Source organism: Crinia signifera, chromosome 7 (genome assembly GCF_055691185.1).
Source record: "Crinia signifera chromosome 7, ASM5569118v1, whole genome shotgun sequence".
Lineage (NCBI taxonomy): Eukaryota > Metazoa > Chordata > Amphibia > Anura > Myobatrachidae > Crinia > Crinia signifera.
Window position 1 is genome coordinate 15,371,096 of NC_139223.1, and position 18,698 is coordinate 15,389,793.

An 18,698-nucleotide genomic window follows, 5' to 3' on the forward strand; every position below is an offset into this window, starting at 1 on the left:
TAGGAAATCTAATGCAGTGGAGCGAAGCTATTGGCTTAGTGAATATTTGACATCTGTTGACACTGACTCTCTCACTTGTAGTTCATGTGACTCGTAACGCATGAGAAAATCCAAAGGAAGAAAAACATTGTGAAAACTCATGTTAACATTTCACGTGTCGCACATTACATGTCCATCTATTGTGTGTGTCCATGTTCACTTATTCACTGACCTACCAACTGAACCACTGTCCAGTAGAAAGTGGCCTATCCATGAGTTAGGTGGCAGGGCGATGACAGAGGTGGTTTGGCCCATAGATAGCACTGGATGCTAGTGCAGCGATAAGAGACGGCCTATTTGTTGCCCCCGCCTCTATCCAAGCAGGATCTGCGCGCCACAGAATTAATAAGGGGATAATATGTAATTAACACAAGACACATCATTTTTTTTACAAATCTTCGCTCTTTATTGCCTGAAAATAAAGCCAGTTTGAGAAGCGGAGCTGGAGGTGACACAAACAGACGGTATGAGAGATTTCAAAGGGTGCCCGAATCAGGCTCTCATTGGTGCCCTGTGGCGGCCATGTTTGAGTCTCCTGAAAGTGAAATTCATTTGGGAGAAAAAAAAAGAAAAAAGAAACAGAGACAGACGAAGAGTGCGATGTAGAGCCGAGCGATCATTCTCATCCTTTCTCATAGTAGAAGGATGTAGAGAGCAACACCGTGTGTGTGGATGTGGGGCCAAGGCCCCGGTGCTGGAGGATTTAATGGCATCATGGGAAGCTCCCGCTAGAGCACAGACATTGCAGTATTACTTTGGCACAAATGACATTTACAAGGGTGAGAGGTCACACGATGACTGATGGAAGATTGCAGGGTGAAGGCACAGAGTTTTAAACAGACTAGTCACCTGACACTATTCAGAAGCGTCTGCGGTGCCGGACAAGGGCGGCCATTTTCTTGGAGACCAAGAATGAACTACTATGCTTTCTATCTATAATACAGGTGAAACAAATCCCTGAAACCCCCCCCTCCCCCCTCCCCCCTTAAACCAACATTTTAGTTAAATATTGAAAAGGGGGGATTTAAAACAAACTTCAAAATATTAATAGTAATGGCTGAAATTGGGAAATTAAATAACAGGCACGCTATTTTACAGTCACAATAGTTTATACATACAATCCTGGGCTTTGCAGTGAAGGAAGGCGTGGATCTGGAGATGGGGGGGTGACTAACAGTAAAAAGCATGACTCATGTTGGACTGGTTTTCCCCCACAAAGACCCACACCCCTATACAGAAAATGCCTTATCCTGAAAGTATCTATCATTTCCCTCCCTAAACTCACTTCTTGCCGTGGGGCGTTGGTCGTAGTAAATGACTGTGCTATTTTAATGAGCCTGCCGCAATCACGGACTTCTCCAATATGGCAGCGCCAGAAGAAGACACGGGATAAAGTTCAAAGCCCCCCCAAGTGTTTAGAACTCTGTGGGTGATCACATGATAGACGATCGCAGGGTGAGGGACTGTGCAGTTTGTGATTGCAATCTGAAAATTAAGACCCTCAATCTGTGTATAATCTCGTATCTCTCACGTATGACCCCACCCGCCCCGTGTTGTACCCATAATTCAACCCATCTTCAAATCGACACCTCATACTCCCGGGTATCCTGAAATAGAGAGAGAGGCAAATCAGTATACAGGGCAATGCCTCCCATGTTTCATACCTGCACTATAATACTGCACAGGCCTGACCTATAGCGGAGGGGAACTACCTTTACCAGCATGCCTGGCCATCATCAGAACATATTACAGAAGGGCTGTTCCAGCTTGGACACGCCTAGAGACAGATGGGTGATTTGGCCAGTGAGATCCATTCATCTGATTGCTGTTCGCGATGACACTATTGGGGACAGTTGTGCTTGGTCCTGTTACCCCTGCTCTTTCGGTGAATGAGCACAGCTAATATCACCCTCTGGACGTGATTAGTTTATTTGTAGCTGTAGGGGGGTGGAGTTTGGTTCTATAAGCATTACAGGACATGTGACGCGTGAAGAGAGTGACCCCCTACAGCTATGCAGCACCTCCCCCTATGTGACTTCACCTCCGCAGTGCCCCCTACAGCTCTGCAGCCCCTCCCTCCAACAGTGACTCCTCCATCCTAGTGTGCCCTACAGCTCTGCAGACCCACCCCCACTGTGACTTCACCTCCGCATTGCGCCCTACAGCTATGCAGCCCCTCCCCCACTGTGACTTCACCTCTGCAGTGCCCCTACTGCTCTGCAGTCCCTTCCCCACTGCAACTCCTCTTCTGCAGTATCCCCTACAGCTCTACAGCCCCTCCCTCCAACAGTAACTCCTCCTTCCCAGTGTGCCCTACAGCTCTGCAGACCCTCCCCCACTGTGACTTCACCTCCGGAGTGCCCCCTACAGCTCTGCAGCCCCTCCTTGCAACAGTGACTCCTCCTTCCTAGTGTGCCCTAAAGCTCTGCATATTCTCCCCCCACTGTGAATTCACATCCGCACTGCGCCCTACAGCTATGCAGCCCCCTCCCCCACTGTGACTTCACCTCTGCAGTGCCCCTACTGCTCTGCAGTCCCTTCCCCACTGCGACTTCTCCTCTGCATTATCCCCTACAGCTCTGGAGCCCCTCCCTCCAACAGTGACTCCTCCTTCCCAGTGTGCCTTACTGCTCTGCAGACCCTCCCCCACTGTAAAAAATCCTCCAGAGTGCCCCTACTGCTCTGCAGTCTCTCCTCTACTGTGACTCCTCCTCTGCAGTACCCCATACAGCTCTGCAGCCCCTTCTCCATTGTGACTCCTCCTCTGCAGTACCCCCTACAGGTCTATACCCAGTTTTACCCCTGCCCTGCCTCCTATATCTCTGCAGAGTATACTCCTCGTATGCCATTCTGCATCCCTTCCACCATTGTGCTTTCTCCAATGCAGTACCCCCTGCAGCTCTGCAGCTCCACTCACACTGTGCCTCCTCCTATGCAGTACCAGCTACAGCTCTGCAGCTCCACCCCCACTGTGCCTCCTCCTATGCACTGGATGTCAGCCAGCCGCCCGCCCAGTTCTCGGACCAGGACACCACACGTCTGTCAGCCCCACCTGACAGATTTGTGAGCACTGTAAAAATCATTTGATGCTCAGCGACCATCAAATGATTTCCGGCCCGTACGCTACCCAGCGAATGGCTGTTTATGCAAAACATCCATTCGCAGTGCGGCGAGGACATTCGCTGGGCGGCGTGGGAGGGGGGGTGTATTCGCATGCCCGGCGGCTGGCGTTAGAAGGCTCGCTAAGCAGCGAACTACCACTGCTTAGCGAGCCAACCAGAATGACCCACTTAGTGCTGGCCACCGTTTAGCAACCATCAATGGCCAGGGACCAATGGTATAATAACAATGGCTGAGCCTGCTGGTGAAATACCAATGTGCTTTGCATATATGCCAATGCTGACTGTGCATGTGCACAACACAAACCATCGATAATTGCACCCCCCCACCCCCGCCGTAAATCTCGGCAGCACCCCCTTCTCCCAGTAAATATAACAACCACCCCCCCCCCCCCCATGCTGGCTATGCCCCACTGCTTCCGTAGCGGGGACCAGCAGATCCCAGGCTCCCCTCCTGGCTTCTGCTGCTATGAAAACGGACCATCACAAAATGTCCGCCCCCATACAGCAGACAGTTTCAGAGAACTGTCTGTTGCATGGGGATGGACATTTTATGATGGTCCGTTTTCAACACCAGAGCACCCCAGGCGAGTCGGGGTGGGGGCGCCCCGGTGCCGGGGGGAGGGAGGGGGGGTGGTACCTGTGTAAAAAAATTGCTGCCCCGGCGTCCCTGCAGTGCTGGGGCGGTCAGGGGTGTCCGTGCCGTAGGGTTACCTGCGGCGCCGTCATGTGTATAAAGCTGGCTGCGGCCGGTGGGGTCCCTGTAGTGAATAGCAAATAACTAGCGCTTCCCGCGCCGCCGCGCGCATAGTGCTAGTTATTTGCTATTCACTACAGGGACCCCGCTGGCCGCAGCCAGCTTTATACACATGACGGCGCCGCAGGTAACCCTACGGCACGGACACCCCTGACAGCCCCAGCACTGCAGGGACGCCGGGGCAGCAATTTTTTTACACAGTTCGCTGGGGGTGAGGGGCGAACTGCCGCCCTCCAGGTGCCGGCGCCCTAGGCAAATGCCTAGAGCTGCCTAGTGGTGGCGCCGGCCCTGTCCGTTTTCAAAGCAGCAGAAGCCAGAAGGGGAGCCGGGACCACAGCACAGACAAGTAAATCTGCGGGTCCTGGCCGCAGCACAGAAAGTGGCAGAGGCATTACAATATCCCCGCATCCCCCCGGCGCCCGCACTTACACAGTGCCTCCCCGCTACCGCGGCATCTGCGGGGCTATTGTTACACCACTGCATCGATGGCTTCTGTCAGGTGATTGGAAATGGTCACCGCTACCCAGTGGTGTAAGTTCGTTCCTGTTGCCCGGAGGCAAAATATTTATGGGTGCCCCCCTCTCACACACAACCCTTTCCTTAAATAAAATATATACTTCTGTTAAGAAATATAGATATATTGATATATAGATAGAGAACACAAATATCTTTCAGAACTCAGCCACATAAGCAATATCTTTGGCTTTTAAATAACTGATTTAAACTTGCAGGGGGAGGAGAGGTGCCCCCTTGGCAGCAGGAGCCCAGTGGCAGATGACTCCATAGCCTCCCAAAGTTCTGCCTCTGCCGCTACCTTCCCTCCCAGCCACCTCAGCCCCGTATGTACCCGTTCCACACCCACCACAGGATCGATGATGTACAGCCACACTCACCCCAGCCTCGTACAATGGGTTGTTGAAGTCGGATTCCACAGTGATGGGACTGTAAGAATGTGAGGCCGGGAAAGAGAATCCGAACAGTGATTTTCCTTGAAACCTAAGGAACGAGCCGCAGGAGAGTCAGAAGTAGGTCTGCGCATGGGTGTGGATTACACAGACAGTGTCTACATGGATAGCCAAAAGGTCTAACCTAAACGGTTAAAAATGTCGACAATGTCGAAATGCCGACATAAAAAAGGTAGACACATGATAAGGTCAACATAGATTTTTCACATTTTTAGTGTCACACGGACCCACAATTAGTGCAATGCCAACCAATCAGAATCTACTTATTTATTTAACACCCTCTAGAATAGTAGACAGGATCTGATTGGTTACCCATAGCGACATCACATGTGAAGTCTAATTCCCATCTTAGTAAATTTCCCCCCTTCACCTTTTTGATGTCGACCTTTTGAACCTATTCGCCTATTGCATGTCGACCGTTGGGGTCGACCTTTCAACTGTCTACCTAGGCACTGTAGAGCGATCAACCGAAAATAGGATGGTACCTGGCATCTCTATATAATGTCTGAGACAGTTTTCTGGGGCAAACAATGGGGTAGCAAGAGCCCCCAAATCCCCCGCAGTGCCTTGGAAGTGCTGGGTGGCTTGCAGGCACTGGGGATCTGGGGGGCTATTGCTACACTCCATTCCCTGGACCTGCAGAATCTTTTCTGCAGGTTCGTCATGTCTGCCCCCATTGAAAATGTCATTTCCAAAATGGAGGAGACAGTTATTAGGGTTGCTAGAGGAAGCGGCGGCCATTTTGGGAGAGACATTTTTAATGAAGGCAGGTAAGAGAGAGCGAAATTCAGCCAATCAGTTCACTAGAAATTCATAACATCACTAAGACACTTCATGAGCCTGCGGTGTAGACATTCACTGCAAACCAGTCACTGCCAAAATGGCCGCATAAGAGTCAGTCGCTCTATAAATAGTGACAGAGTTCCTCATGTCGTCACTACGCAATTTCACAGAATATTCTGGAGCTGCGGCCTGAGGTTAACAGGGAGGTAACTCCTGACCGCCATTCGGCCACCGATCCACTCACTTTGTGTAATAGATGTAAATTCCGCCAATCAGCAAGATGACCAGGATGATCGGCAGGAAAATGGCCAGCGCTATGTTCCCGCCCTCCATTTGATGGGATGGGTCCGTCGTCTTAGCAACTGGAAAATGATAGAGACAAGTTATCAATCACAGCGGCCATTCGGTCCTGGATGACCAGATGACAGGTCACAAAGGCCACAAACCTCAAAGACATGAAGGTGATGATGGTTAATGGTCAGGAGGTGATTGCATTGGATGGTTCAAATGTCAGGAAGCACAGTAGCGTGTAAAATCATTGCAAGAACACATGGGGATGGTACAGGCAGCCGTAATGGTGATGGCAATTTGAGGTGACATTTTTGTGGGGACAGTGATGTAACATCCACTAATTCAGACCTTCTAACTTCCTGTCATCCAGGAGCTCCTCGTATGCAACTGAAAAGAAGAGGAAAGAAGGAAGCTCACTGTAATGTAACATTATAGAGGGGGGAAGAGGTGGGGGGGGTTATGCTGCTGGTAGGTGCCATTGCTATGGGATCCCGACTACTTAAGTAGCCCAGTTCACCTGCACCCAGGTCATGTACAGTGGATGTTTCGGAGGAACCTCCAGTCCCTCTTTTGCACAGTGGTTCCACTCACTTTTACAGAGGGGCGGTTGGTTGGTCCATTGAGATGGGTGTCCAGGAACACAGATAATGGTGACTTCACCAATCAGCTCAAATCCCTCATAACAGAAGAACCTCAGTGACTCCCCAGCCGGGTAGTGATGCTTATAGAGGGTCTGGTAGCCATTCTCCGGGACCCCGGGGTTCAGACAGGGCTCGTACTTCACTGGAAAGTGGGTTACAATTAATGACAAGGCACGGACAAAGGTTCAAGGTGATGGTGGAACAATGCTGGGGAACATTCTAAACTAGTACACCATTTATCTATACACATTTCTGCTGGGCTTTATGATCAGGGTTATATAGCATCCACAACCAGTTAAATATTAATTATAATGTGAAATAAACTACAATCAATGATTTGTCCTGATCAAGACGGTGAGCTCGTTATTTAGACTTCGTTCTATAACTAGAACCCCTTAACCCTTGCTGGAGATATCCTGTACCCTGGTGGAAGGAGTCGTTCATCTGGGGACTCTAATGCTGGAGCTGCTGTACACAGTTCCAAGATGGAATAAGGAAATCATCTAATGACTCCCAGGCTAGAGAAACAATGTCCCATGGTGGAACTAAGAAACCATTTGAGGACTCTATGATCGGTGGATATAAACTGATCTCGGTGTAATGATAAATTCAGCAAATGGCTTAATGCTGGGGATACATTACTCTGTGGTAGAGTCAGGAGCTCATCTAGTCACTCCAATGGTAGAGATACATCTTATCATGGTGGAGTGAGGAACTCATCTAATGACTCCACTGCTGGAGATACCCTAATCATGGTGGAGTAAGGAACTTGTCTAATGACTCCACTGCTGGAGATACCCTAATCATGGTGGAGTAAGGAACTTGTCTAATGACTCCACTGCTGGAGATACCCTAATCATGGTGGAGTAAGGAACTTGTCTAATGACTCCACTGCTGGAGATACCCTAATCATGGTGGAGTAAGGAACTTGTCTAATGACTCCACTGCTCGCGGGGCTCGCTTCACTCGCCACGCTTCGGGCTTGGTGGCTCGCTACGCTCGCCACAGGTTTATATCCAACTCCATGCCCACTTGGATAGTAGGGGTATGAAAAGGACCCCTTTTTCCCATTGAATTCCATGTTAAAATGGACTCAGTCCATTTTAACATTGAATCCTATGGAAAAATCGGGTCATCGCATCGTATCGCATGTGATATGGTCGTATGCGATGCGATATCTGATTGTATGCCTTAAGTTAAGGCATACAATCAAAAAATCGGCAGCCCAGATAATATATAAGTACTGTATATAATTTACTTTATCAGATACATAATTATTTATAGAGTATGATATACAAGTTACTCACAGACACACTTGGGGATACGGTCGCTCCACTTGGGGGTTCCTGTGTCTCTGTTGTAACAAGTCAGAATTTCACTCCCTTCCAGTGTGTAACCTTCATTACACGAATAATGGACATGCGAGCCAATGGGAAACCGTTGGTCAAATGCCCTGCGCAGGCCATTTGCTATCTCTCCGGGGTCAGCGCAGTTCAAGACTAGAGAGAGGCAGAAACATTTATACTGAGATATATCTGTCCATGGAGGTGTAATGTTCACTAAGGTCTAATGGTGATAATGTGTGTGACAGTGTCTGGGACAGCTGAAGCCACCGGTATGCAGCAACAGAGACCGGGTCACCTGTATGCCACAACTGAGACCGTGTCATCTGTATGCAGCAACAGAGACCGAGTCCCCTGTATGCAGCGACAGAGGCCGTGTCACCTGTATGCAGCGACAGAGACCATGTCACCTGTATGCAGCGACAGAGGCCAAGTCCCCTGTATGCAGCAACAGAGGCCGTGTCACCTGTATGCAGCGACAGAGGCCGTGTCACCTGTATGCAGCAACTAAGGCCGAGTCACCTGTATGCAGCAACAAAGGCCGAGTCACCTGTATGCAGCAACAAAGTCTGAGTCATCTGTATGTAGCACTGTGATTAGATAGCAAAATACCCCAGGCACTGGTTGACCCAATCACTCACTCTTCTCGCAGGTGGGAGGGGCGTTGCTCCAGGACAAATCCCATTGGCAGGTCAGGATGTCAGAGCCGATGATGTCATAGCCAGGTTCACACTGATAGGTGACGACTGTACCGCGGATAAGATCGGGGTGGGAGGAGGTTTTCCAGCCGGACTGCACATCGGGCAAAGCTGAGCAGGTGTCATTCCTGGGCACCTCTAGGGGTAGAAGAACAACGGGTGCTATATTTGTCATTCTTATAAAGCGTCACATATTACACAGAACTTGTGCCCCACACACAGAGGTGATGAACCACTTGGCATAAGAATGAGGCAAGAGGCACCAAATGCCTTAGTGATCTCTGTAATCCCTACTAAATGGTCATAATGACTACACACTCAGCGGCTACCTTTGAAGTGGATGATGAATCCTTGGCTTAAGCTGAAAACAGGATCATTGGGATCAGATTGGAATTGCAGGGTCACGTCATTGGCGGATGAGAACAGATTGAACCGCTGGTGGACCCCCATGTACTGGCCCAAGACCCGCGCTGTCAGGTCATCACCATCATAGACTGTCAGGGCATCACTGCGACGGATGTTCAGTCTGCAAGGCATACACAGGGGTCAGGCATATTGTGTGTATCACTAATAACAGTGTATCACTAGTAGCAGGGGTCAGGCATGTTGTGTGTATCACTAATAACAGTGTATCACTAGTAGCAGGGGTCAGCCATATTGTGTGTATCACTAATAACAGTGTGTCACTAGTAGCAGGGGTCAGGCATATTGTGTGTATCACTAATAACAGTGTATTACTAGTAGCAGGGGTCAGGCATATTGTGTGTATCACTAATAACAGTGTATCACTAGTGGCAAGGGTCAGGCATATTGTGTGTATCACTAGTAGCAGGGGTCAGGCATATTGTGTGTATCACTAATAACAGAGTATCACTAGTGGCAGGGGTCAGGCATATTGTGTGTATCACTAATAGCAGTGTATCACTAGTAGCAGGGGTCAGGCATATTGTGTGTATCACTAATAACAGTGTATCACTAGTAGCAGGGGTCAGGCATATTGTGTGTATCACTAATAACAGGGGACAGATGCATTGTGTGTATCACTAATAACAGTGTATCACTAGTAGCAGGGGTCAGGCATATTGTGCGTATCACTAATAACAGGGGACAGATGTATTGTGCGTATCACTAATAACAGGGGACAGATGTATTGTGCGTATCACTAATAACAGGGGACAGATGTATTGTGCGTATCACTAATAACAGAGGACAGATGTATTGTGCGTATCACTAATAACAGGGGAAAGATGTATTGTGCGTATCACTAATAACAGGGGTCAGGCATATTGTGCGTATCACTAATAACAGGGGTCAGGCATATTGTGCGTATCACTAATAACAGGGGACAGATGTATTGTGCATATCACTAATAACAGGGGTCAGGCATTTTGTGCGTATCACTAATAACAGGGGTCAGGCATATTGTGCGTATCACTAATAACAGGGGTCAGGCATATTGTGTGTATCACTAATAACAGGGGACAGATGTATTGTGCGTATCACTAATAACAGGGGTCAGGCATATTGTGCGTATCACTAATAACAGGGGTCAGGCATATTGTGCGTATCACTAATAACAGGGGTCAGGCATATTGTGCGTATCACTAATAACAGGGGACAGATGTATTGTGCGTATCACTAATAACAGGGGTCAGGCATTTTGTGCGTATCACTAATAACAGGCACAGATGTATTCTGCGTATCACTAATAACAAGGCACAGATGTATTGTGCGTATCACTAATAACAAGGCACAGATGTATTGTGCGTATCACTAATAACAGGCACAGATGTATTCTGCGTATCACTAATAACAAGGCACAGATGTATTTTGCGCATCACTAATAACAGGGACAGATGTATTGTGCGTATCACTAATAACAAGGCACAGATGTATTGTGCGTATCACTAATAACAGGGACAGATGTATTGTGCGTATCACTAATAACAGGGACAGATGTATTGTGCGCATCACTAATAACAGGGGACAGATGTATTGTGAGTATCACTAATAACAGGGACAGATGCATTGTACGTATCACTAATAAGAGGGGACAGATGTATTGTGCGTATCACTAATAACAGGGACAGATGTATTGTGCGTATCACTAATAACAGGGACAGATGTATTGTGCGTATCACTAATAACAAGGCACAGATGTATTGTGGGTATCACTAATAACAGGGGACAGATGTATTGTGCGTATCACTAATAACAGGGGACAGATGTATTGTGCGTATCACTAATAACAGGGGACAGATGTATTGTGCGTATCACTAATAACATGGGAAAGATGTATTGTGCGTATCACTAATAACAGGGGTCAGGCATATTGTGCGTATCACTAATAACAGGGGTCAGGCATATTGTGCGTATCACTAATAACAGGGGACAGATGTATTGTGCATATCACTAATAACAGGGGTCAGGCATTTTGTGCGTATCACTAATAACAGGGGTCAGGCATATTGTGCGTATCACTAATAACAGGGGTCAGGCATATTGTGTGTATCACTAATAACAGGGGACAGATGTATTGTGCGTATCACTAATAACAGGGGTCAGGCATATTGTGCGTATCACTAATAACAGGGGTCAGGCATATTGTGCGTATCACTAATAACAGGGGTCAGGCATATTGTGCGTATCACTAATAACAGGGGACAGATGTATTGTGCGTATCACTAATAACAGGGGTCAGGCATTTTGTGCGTATCACTAATAACAGGGGTCAGGCATTTTGTGCGTATCACTAATAACAGGCACAGATGTATTCTGCGTATCACTAATAACAAGGCACAGATGTATTGTGCGTATCACTAATAACAAGGCACAGATGTATTGTGCGTATCACTAATAACAGGCACAGATGTATTCTGCGTATCACTAATAACAAGGCACAGATGTATTTTGCGCATCACTAATAACAGGGACAGATGTATTGTGCGTATCACTAATAACAAGGCACAGATGTATTGTGCGTATCACTAATAACAGGGACAGATGTATTGTGCGTATCACTAATAACAGGGACAGATGTATTGTGCGCATCACTAATAACAGGGGACAGATGTATTGTGAGTATCACTAATAACAGGGACAGATGCATTGTACGTATCACTAATAAGAGGGGACAGATGTATTGTGCGTATCACTAATAACAGGGACAGATGTATTGTGCGTATCACTAATAACAGGGACAGATGTATTGTGCGTATCACTAATAACAAGGCACAGATGTATTGTGGGTATCACTAATAACAGGGGACAGATGTATTGTGCGTATCACTAATAACAGGGGACAGATGTATTGTGCGTATCACTAATAACAGGGGACAGATGTATTGTGCGTATCACTAATAACAGGAGTCAGGCATATTGTGCGTATCACTAATAACAGGGGTCAGGCATATTGTGTGTATCACTAATAACAGGGGTCAGGCATATTGTGTGTATCACTAATAACAGGGGTCAGATTTTTGTGTGTATTACTAATAACAGGGACAGATGTATTGTGCGTATCACTAATAACAGGGGAAAGATGTATTGTGTGTATCACTAATAACACAGACAGATGATGTATTGTGTGTATCACTAATAACAGGGACAGATGTATTGTGCGTATCACTAATAACAGGGGAAAGATGTATTGTGTGTATCACTAATAACACAGACAGATGATGTATTGTGTGTATCACTAATAACAGGGGTCAGGCATATTGTGCGTATCACTAATAACAGGGACATATGTATTGTGCGTATAACTAATAACAGGGGTCAGATGTATTGTGCATATCACTAATTACAGGGGACAGATATATTGTGTGTATCACTAATAACAGGGGACAGATGTATTGTGTGTATCACGAATAACATGGGACATATGTATTGTGCATATCATAAATAACAGGGGACAGATGGATTGTGCGTATCACTAATAACTGGGGACAGATGTATTGTGCGCATCACTAATTACACAGACAGATGTATTGTGCGTATCACTAATAACAGGGGTCAGATGTATTGTGCGTATCACTAATAACAAGGGACATATGAATTGTGCGTATCACTAATAACGGGACAGATATATTGTGCGCATCACTAATAACACAGACAGATGTATTGTGCGTATCACTAATAACAGGGGACATATGTATTGCGCATATCACTAATAACAGGGGTCAGATGTATTGTGCGTATCACTAATAACAGGGGTTAGATGTATTGTATGCATCACTAATAACACGGACAGACATATTGTGCGTATCACTAATAACAGGGGTCAGATGTATTCTGCGTATCACTATTAACAGAGTCAGATGTAAAGTATTGTGCGTATCACTAATAACAGGGGACAGATGTATTGTGTGTATCACTAATAACAAGGAACATATGTATTGTGCGTATCACTAATAACAGGGACAGATGTATTGTGCGTATTACTATTATCAGGGTCAGATGTAAAGTATTGTGTGCATCACTAATAACAGGGGACAGATGTATTGTGCGTATCACTAATAACACGGAAAGATATATTGTGCATATCACTAATAATGGGAAAGGTATATTGTATGCATCACTAATAACATGGACAGACATATTGTGTGTATCACTAATAACAAGGAACATATGTATTGTGCGTATCACTAATAACAGGGGTCAGATGTATTGTGCATATCACTAACAACGGGACAGATGTATTGTGTGTATCACTAATAACAGGGGACAGATGTATTGTGAGTATCACTAATAACAGGGGTCAGATGTATTCTGCGTATCACTATTAACAGAGTCAGATGTAAAGTATTGTGCGTATCACTAATAACAGGGGACAGATGTATTGTGTGTATCACTAATAACAAGGAACATATGTATTGTGCGTATCACTAATAACAGGGACAGATGTATTGTGCGTATTACTATTATCAGGGTCAGATGTAAAGTATTGTGTGCATCACTAATAACAGGGGACAGATGTATTGTGCGTATCACTAATAACACGGAAAGATATATTGTGCATATCACTAATAATGGGAAAGGTATATTGTATGCATCACTAATAACATGGACAGACATATTGTGTGTATCACTAATAACAAGGAACATATGTATTGTGCGTATCACTAATAACAGGGGTCAGATGTATTGTGCATATCACTAACAACGGGACAGATGTATTGTGTGTATCACTAATAACAGGGGACAGATGTATTGTGAGTATCACTAATAACAGGGGACAGATGTATTGTGTGTATCACTAGTAACAAGGGACATATGTATTGTGCGTATCACTAATAACAGGGGACAGATGTATTGTGCGTATCACTAATAACAGGTGACAGATGTATTGTGCGCATCACTAATAACACAGACAGATGTATTGTGCGTATCACTAATAACAAGGCACAGATGTATTGTGCGTATCACTAATAACAGGGACAGATGTATTGTGCGTATCACTAATAACAAGGCACAGATGTATTGTGCGTATCACTAATAACAGGGACAGATGTATCGTGCGTATCACTAATAACAGGGACAGATGTATTGTGCGTATCACTAATAACAAGGCACATATGTATTGTGCGTATCACTAATAACAGGGGACAGATGTATTGTGCGTATCACAAATAACGGGGACAGATGTATTGTGCGTATCACTAATAACAGGGACAGATGCATTGTGAGTATCACTAATAACAGGGACAGATGTATTGTACGTATTACTAATAACAGGGGACAGATGTATTGTGAGTATCACTAATAACAGGGACAGATGTATTGTGAGTATCACTAATAACAGGGACAGATGCATTGTACGTATCACTAATAACAGGGGACAGATGTATTGTGCGCATCACTAATAACAGGGGACAGATGTATTGTGAGTATCACTAATAACAGGGACAGATGTATTGTGCGTATCACTAATAACAAGGGACAGATGTATTGTGCGTATCACTAATAACAAGGGACAGATGTATTGTGCGTATCACTAATAACAAGGGACAGATGTATTGTGCGTATCACTAATAACAGGGACAGATGTATTGTGAGTATCACTAATAACAGGGACAGATGCATTGTGAGTATCACTAATAACAGGGACAGATGTATTGTACGTATTACTAATAACAGGGGACAGATGTATTGTGAGTATCACTAATAACAGGGACAGATGTATTGTGAGTATCACTAATAACAGGGACAGATGCATTGTACGTATCACTAATAACAGGGGACAGATGTATTGTGCGCATCACTAATAACAGGGGACAGATGTATTGTGAGTATCACTAATAACAGGGACAGATGTATTGTGCGTATCACTAATAACAAGGGACAGATGTATTGTGCGTATCACTAATAACAAGGGACAGATGTATTGTGCGTATCACTAATAACAAGGGACAGATGTATTGTGCGTATCACTAATAACAAGGGACAGATGTATTGTGCGTATCACTAATAACAGGGGACAGATGTATTGTGCGTATCACTAATAACAGGGACAGATGTATTGTGCGTATCACTAATAACAGGGACAGATGTATTGTGCGTATCACTAATAACAAGGGACAGATGTATTGTACGTATCACTAATAACAAGGGACAGATGTATTGTGCGTATCACTAATAACAAGGGACAGATGTATTGTACGTATCACTAATAACAGGGGACAGATGTATTGTGCGTATCACTAATAACAGGGACAGATGTATTGTGGGTATCACTAATAACAGGGACAGATGTATTGTGGGTATGTAGGACCTTATGCTGAGTTTCCACTGGCTGACATATCGGACGTTTGATTGATCAGCCAATATATCAATATAATAATTGTCTGCTGTTGCTGTGGCAACCACCAACTTCAGACCGGCGTGGATTATTAGTGTCTAGGTCGAATAGGTGGAAGTAGAAATGGTCCACACAGGAAAAGGACGACACCAGTTTTTCACGTTTTGGGGTATACAGATGGAGCCTCCTCATCTAGCCCTTTATTAGGATTCAGTGAGCAATGGACTTACTCTGCCAATCCCCTACTGTGTTGTTCTATGTATTGTATTGCAGCTGAGAACGATAGGCCTTGGCTAGTCATGGCTCACCATGGCTCTCCAGAGACGGCTAGTGAGGATGGCTCCATCTGCTTGCCGAGAGAACAGCGCAAGGAAATTATTATTGACGGTGTCTCACTTTGTGCATGTGTTACACGTGTGTTCTGTATGTAGCGCATACTCACATCTCTATCTCCAGCAGCACCCTCCGGTCCTCCTGAACATGGATCCCCCATACACAGTCCTGGCCCTTCGCGTAGTTCTGTGGCCAATCCGGAGACAGGATCACCCCGGCCGGTTCAGAGATCTCCCCCCCACACAGCGCTATGGGAATGAAGCAGACAGCCAATCAGAAAGAGCAAATCACGACATGTGCGGTACGGCCTAGCCAGAAGAGCTACAACCCCCATTATGCATTATTTACTGAACCCCACTAATCTCTGCAATATGGTAATAATAAGTGACTGATATACTGTAAGGCTGGATATAGGACTCACATTCCTCCATCTCTGTGTATCAGGCCCGTCATCGCTGGTGTTTCTTCTAGCCAATAAGGAGTTAATCAAGAGCCTATAACAGTTACTATGGCAACTGGAAATGACTGCGACCCACATATATCCGTACACCTCCCCCAAGATTCTTCCATGGCAAAGTATGTCAGGAATATCTGGCAACAACTTACCATGAGGATGACTATGGGCCTGCTCCTCTGACCACCAAATGTCCTGCACTTACATAGAGGAGAGCACACACTCCCCTACTGACACCGGATGGGCCTCAGTGTCCTGCATATACAGAGAGGAGAGCACACACTCCCCTACTGACACCGGATGGGCCTCAGTGTCCTGCATATATATAGAGGAGATCACCCCCCCCCCTACTGACACAGGATGGGCCTCAGTGTCCTGCATATACATAGAGGAGAGCACACACTCCCCTACTGACACCGGATGGGCCTCAGTGTCCTGCATATACATAGAGGAGTGCACACACTCCCCTACTGACACCGGATGGGCCTCAGTGTCCTGCATATACATAGAGGAGTGCACACTCCCCCCTACTGACACTGGATGGGCCTCAGTGTCCTGCATATACATAGATGAGAGCACACACTCCCCTACTGACACCAGATGGACCTCAGTGTCCTGCATATACATAGAGGAGAGTACACAACCCCCTATTGACACCAGATGGGCCTCAGTGTCCTGCATATACAGAGAGGAGAGCACACACTCCCCTACTGACACCGGATGGGCCTCAGTGTCCTGCATATACAGAGAGGAGAGCACACACTCCCCTACTGACACCGGATGGGCCTCAGTGTCCTGCATATACAGAGAGGAGAGCACACACACCCATACTGACACCGGATGGGCCTCAGTGTCCTGCATATACAGAGAGGAGAGCACACACTCCCCTACTGACACCGGATGGGCCTCAGTGTCCTGCATATACATAGAGGAGTGCACACACCCCCCTACTGACACTGGATGGGCCTCAGTGTCCTGCATATACATAGATGAGAGCACACACTCCCCTACTGACACCAGATGGACCTCAGTGTCCTGCATATACATAGAGGAGAGTACACAACCCCCTATTGACACCAGATGGACCTCAGTGTCCTGCATATACATGGAAGAGAGTACACCCCCCCCCCCACACACACACACACTGACACCGGATGGGCCTTAGTGTCCTGCATATACATAGAGGAGAGCACACACACCCCTACTGACACCGGATGGGCCTCAGTGTCCTGCATATACATAGAGGAGAGCACACACCCCCTACTGACACCGGATGGGCCTCAGTGTCCTGCATATACATAGAGGAGAGCACACACACCCCTACTGACACCGGATGGGCCTCAGTGTCCTGCATATAAATAGAGGAGAGCACACACACCCCTACTGACACAGCATGGGCCTCGGTGTCTTGCATCTAGAGAGGCTGTATGCTGATACATAGAGGCTGTATGCTGATACATAGAGGCTGTATGCTGGTACATAGAGGCTGTGTTCTGATACATAGAGGCTGTATGCTGATACATAGAGGCTGTATGCTGGTACATAGAGAATGTGTTCTGATACATAGAGGCTGTATGCTGGTACATAGAATATGTGTATATTTTGGTAGAGGCGCAATGTACTAGTACAGAGAGGAACAGGGCCTCTCTGTGCCGGCACACACGGCCTCTCTGTACCGGCACACACGGCCTCTCTGTACCGGCACACACAGCCTCTCTGTACCGGCACACACGGCCTCTCCGTACAGGCACACACGGCCTCTCCGAACAGGCACACACGGCCTCTCCGTACCGGCACACACGGCCTCTCTGTATCAACACAAGGCCTCTCTGTACCAGCACACGGCCTCTCAGTACCAGAACACAGCATTTCTGTACCAGCACACAAAGCCTCTCTGTATCAGCACATGGCCTCTCTGTACCAGCACACGGCCTCTCAGTACCAGCACACAGCCTCTCAGTACTAGAGCACAGCATTTCTGTACCAGCACACAAGGCTTCTCTGTACCAGCACAAGGCCTCTCTGTACCAGCACACAGCCTCTCAGTACCAGCACACGGCCTCTCAGTACTAGCACACAGCATTTCTGTACCAGCCCACAAGGCCTCTCCGTACCAGCACACGGCCACTCAGTACTAGAACACAGCATTTCTGTACCAGCACATGGCCTCTCAGTACTAGAACACAGCATTTCTGTACCAGCACACAGCCTCTCAGTATCAGCACACAAGCTCTCAGTATCAGCACACAGGCTCTCTGTACCAGCACATGGCCTCTCAGTATCAGCACACAGGCTCTCAGTACTAGAACACAGCATTTCGGTACCAGCACACAGCCTCTCAGTATCAGCACACAGGCTCTCTGTACCAACACACGGCCTCTCAGTACCAGCACACAGCCTCTCAGTACTAGAACACAGCATTTCTGTACCAGCACACAGCCTCTCAGTACTAGTGTGGCAGTCCACCACTGGTGTA

The 18,698-nt window shown here is 46.7% G+C and overlaps 1 protein-coding gene across 4 annotated transcripts in view; it reads right to left on the reverse strand.

Annotated features, from left to right (window-relative positions):
• Nucleotides 1-413: 413 nt before the first annotated feature.
• Nucleotides 414-18,698, reverse strand: part of SEZ6L2 (seizure related 6 homolog like 2) — an 87,945-nt gene continuing 69,660 nt past the window's right edge. For all 4 annotated transcript variants that reach the window (XM_083152402.1, XM_083152401.1, XM_083152403.1 and 1 more), the window contains 9 exons: nucleotides 15,878-16,016; nucleotides 8,966-9,162; nucleotides 8,580-8,774; nucleotides 7,903-8,094; nucleotides 6,546-6,737; nucleotides 6,303-6,341; nucleotides 5,908-6,025; nucleotides 4,809-4,911; nucleotides 414-1,646 (listed from right to left, as the gene is read on the reverse strand). In XM_083152402.1, the coding sequence (XP_083008528.1) occupies nucleotides 1,617-1,646; nucleotides 4,809-4,911; nucleotides 5,908-6,025; nucleotides 6,303-6,341; nucleotides 6,546-6,737; nucleotides 7,903-8,094; nucleotides 8,580-8,774; nucleotides 8,966-9,162; nucleotides 15,878-16,016 (1,205 nt within the window). In that variant the 3' untranslated portion in view covers nucleotides 414-1,616. The remainder of the gene's footprint in view (nucleotides 1,647-4,808; nucleotides 4,912-5,907; nucleotides 6,026-6,302; nucleotides 6,342-6,545; nucleotides 6,738-7,902; nucleotides 8,095-8,579; nucleotides 8,775-8,965; nucleotides 9,163-15,877; nucleotides 16,017-18,698) is intronic.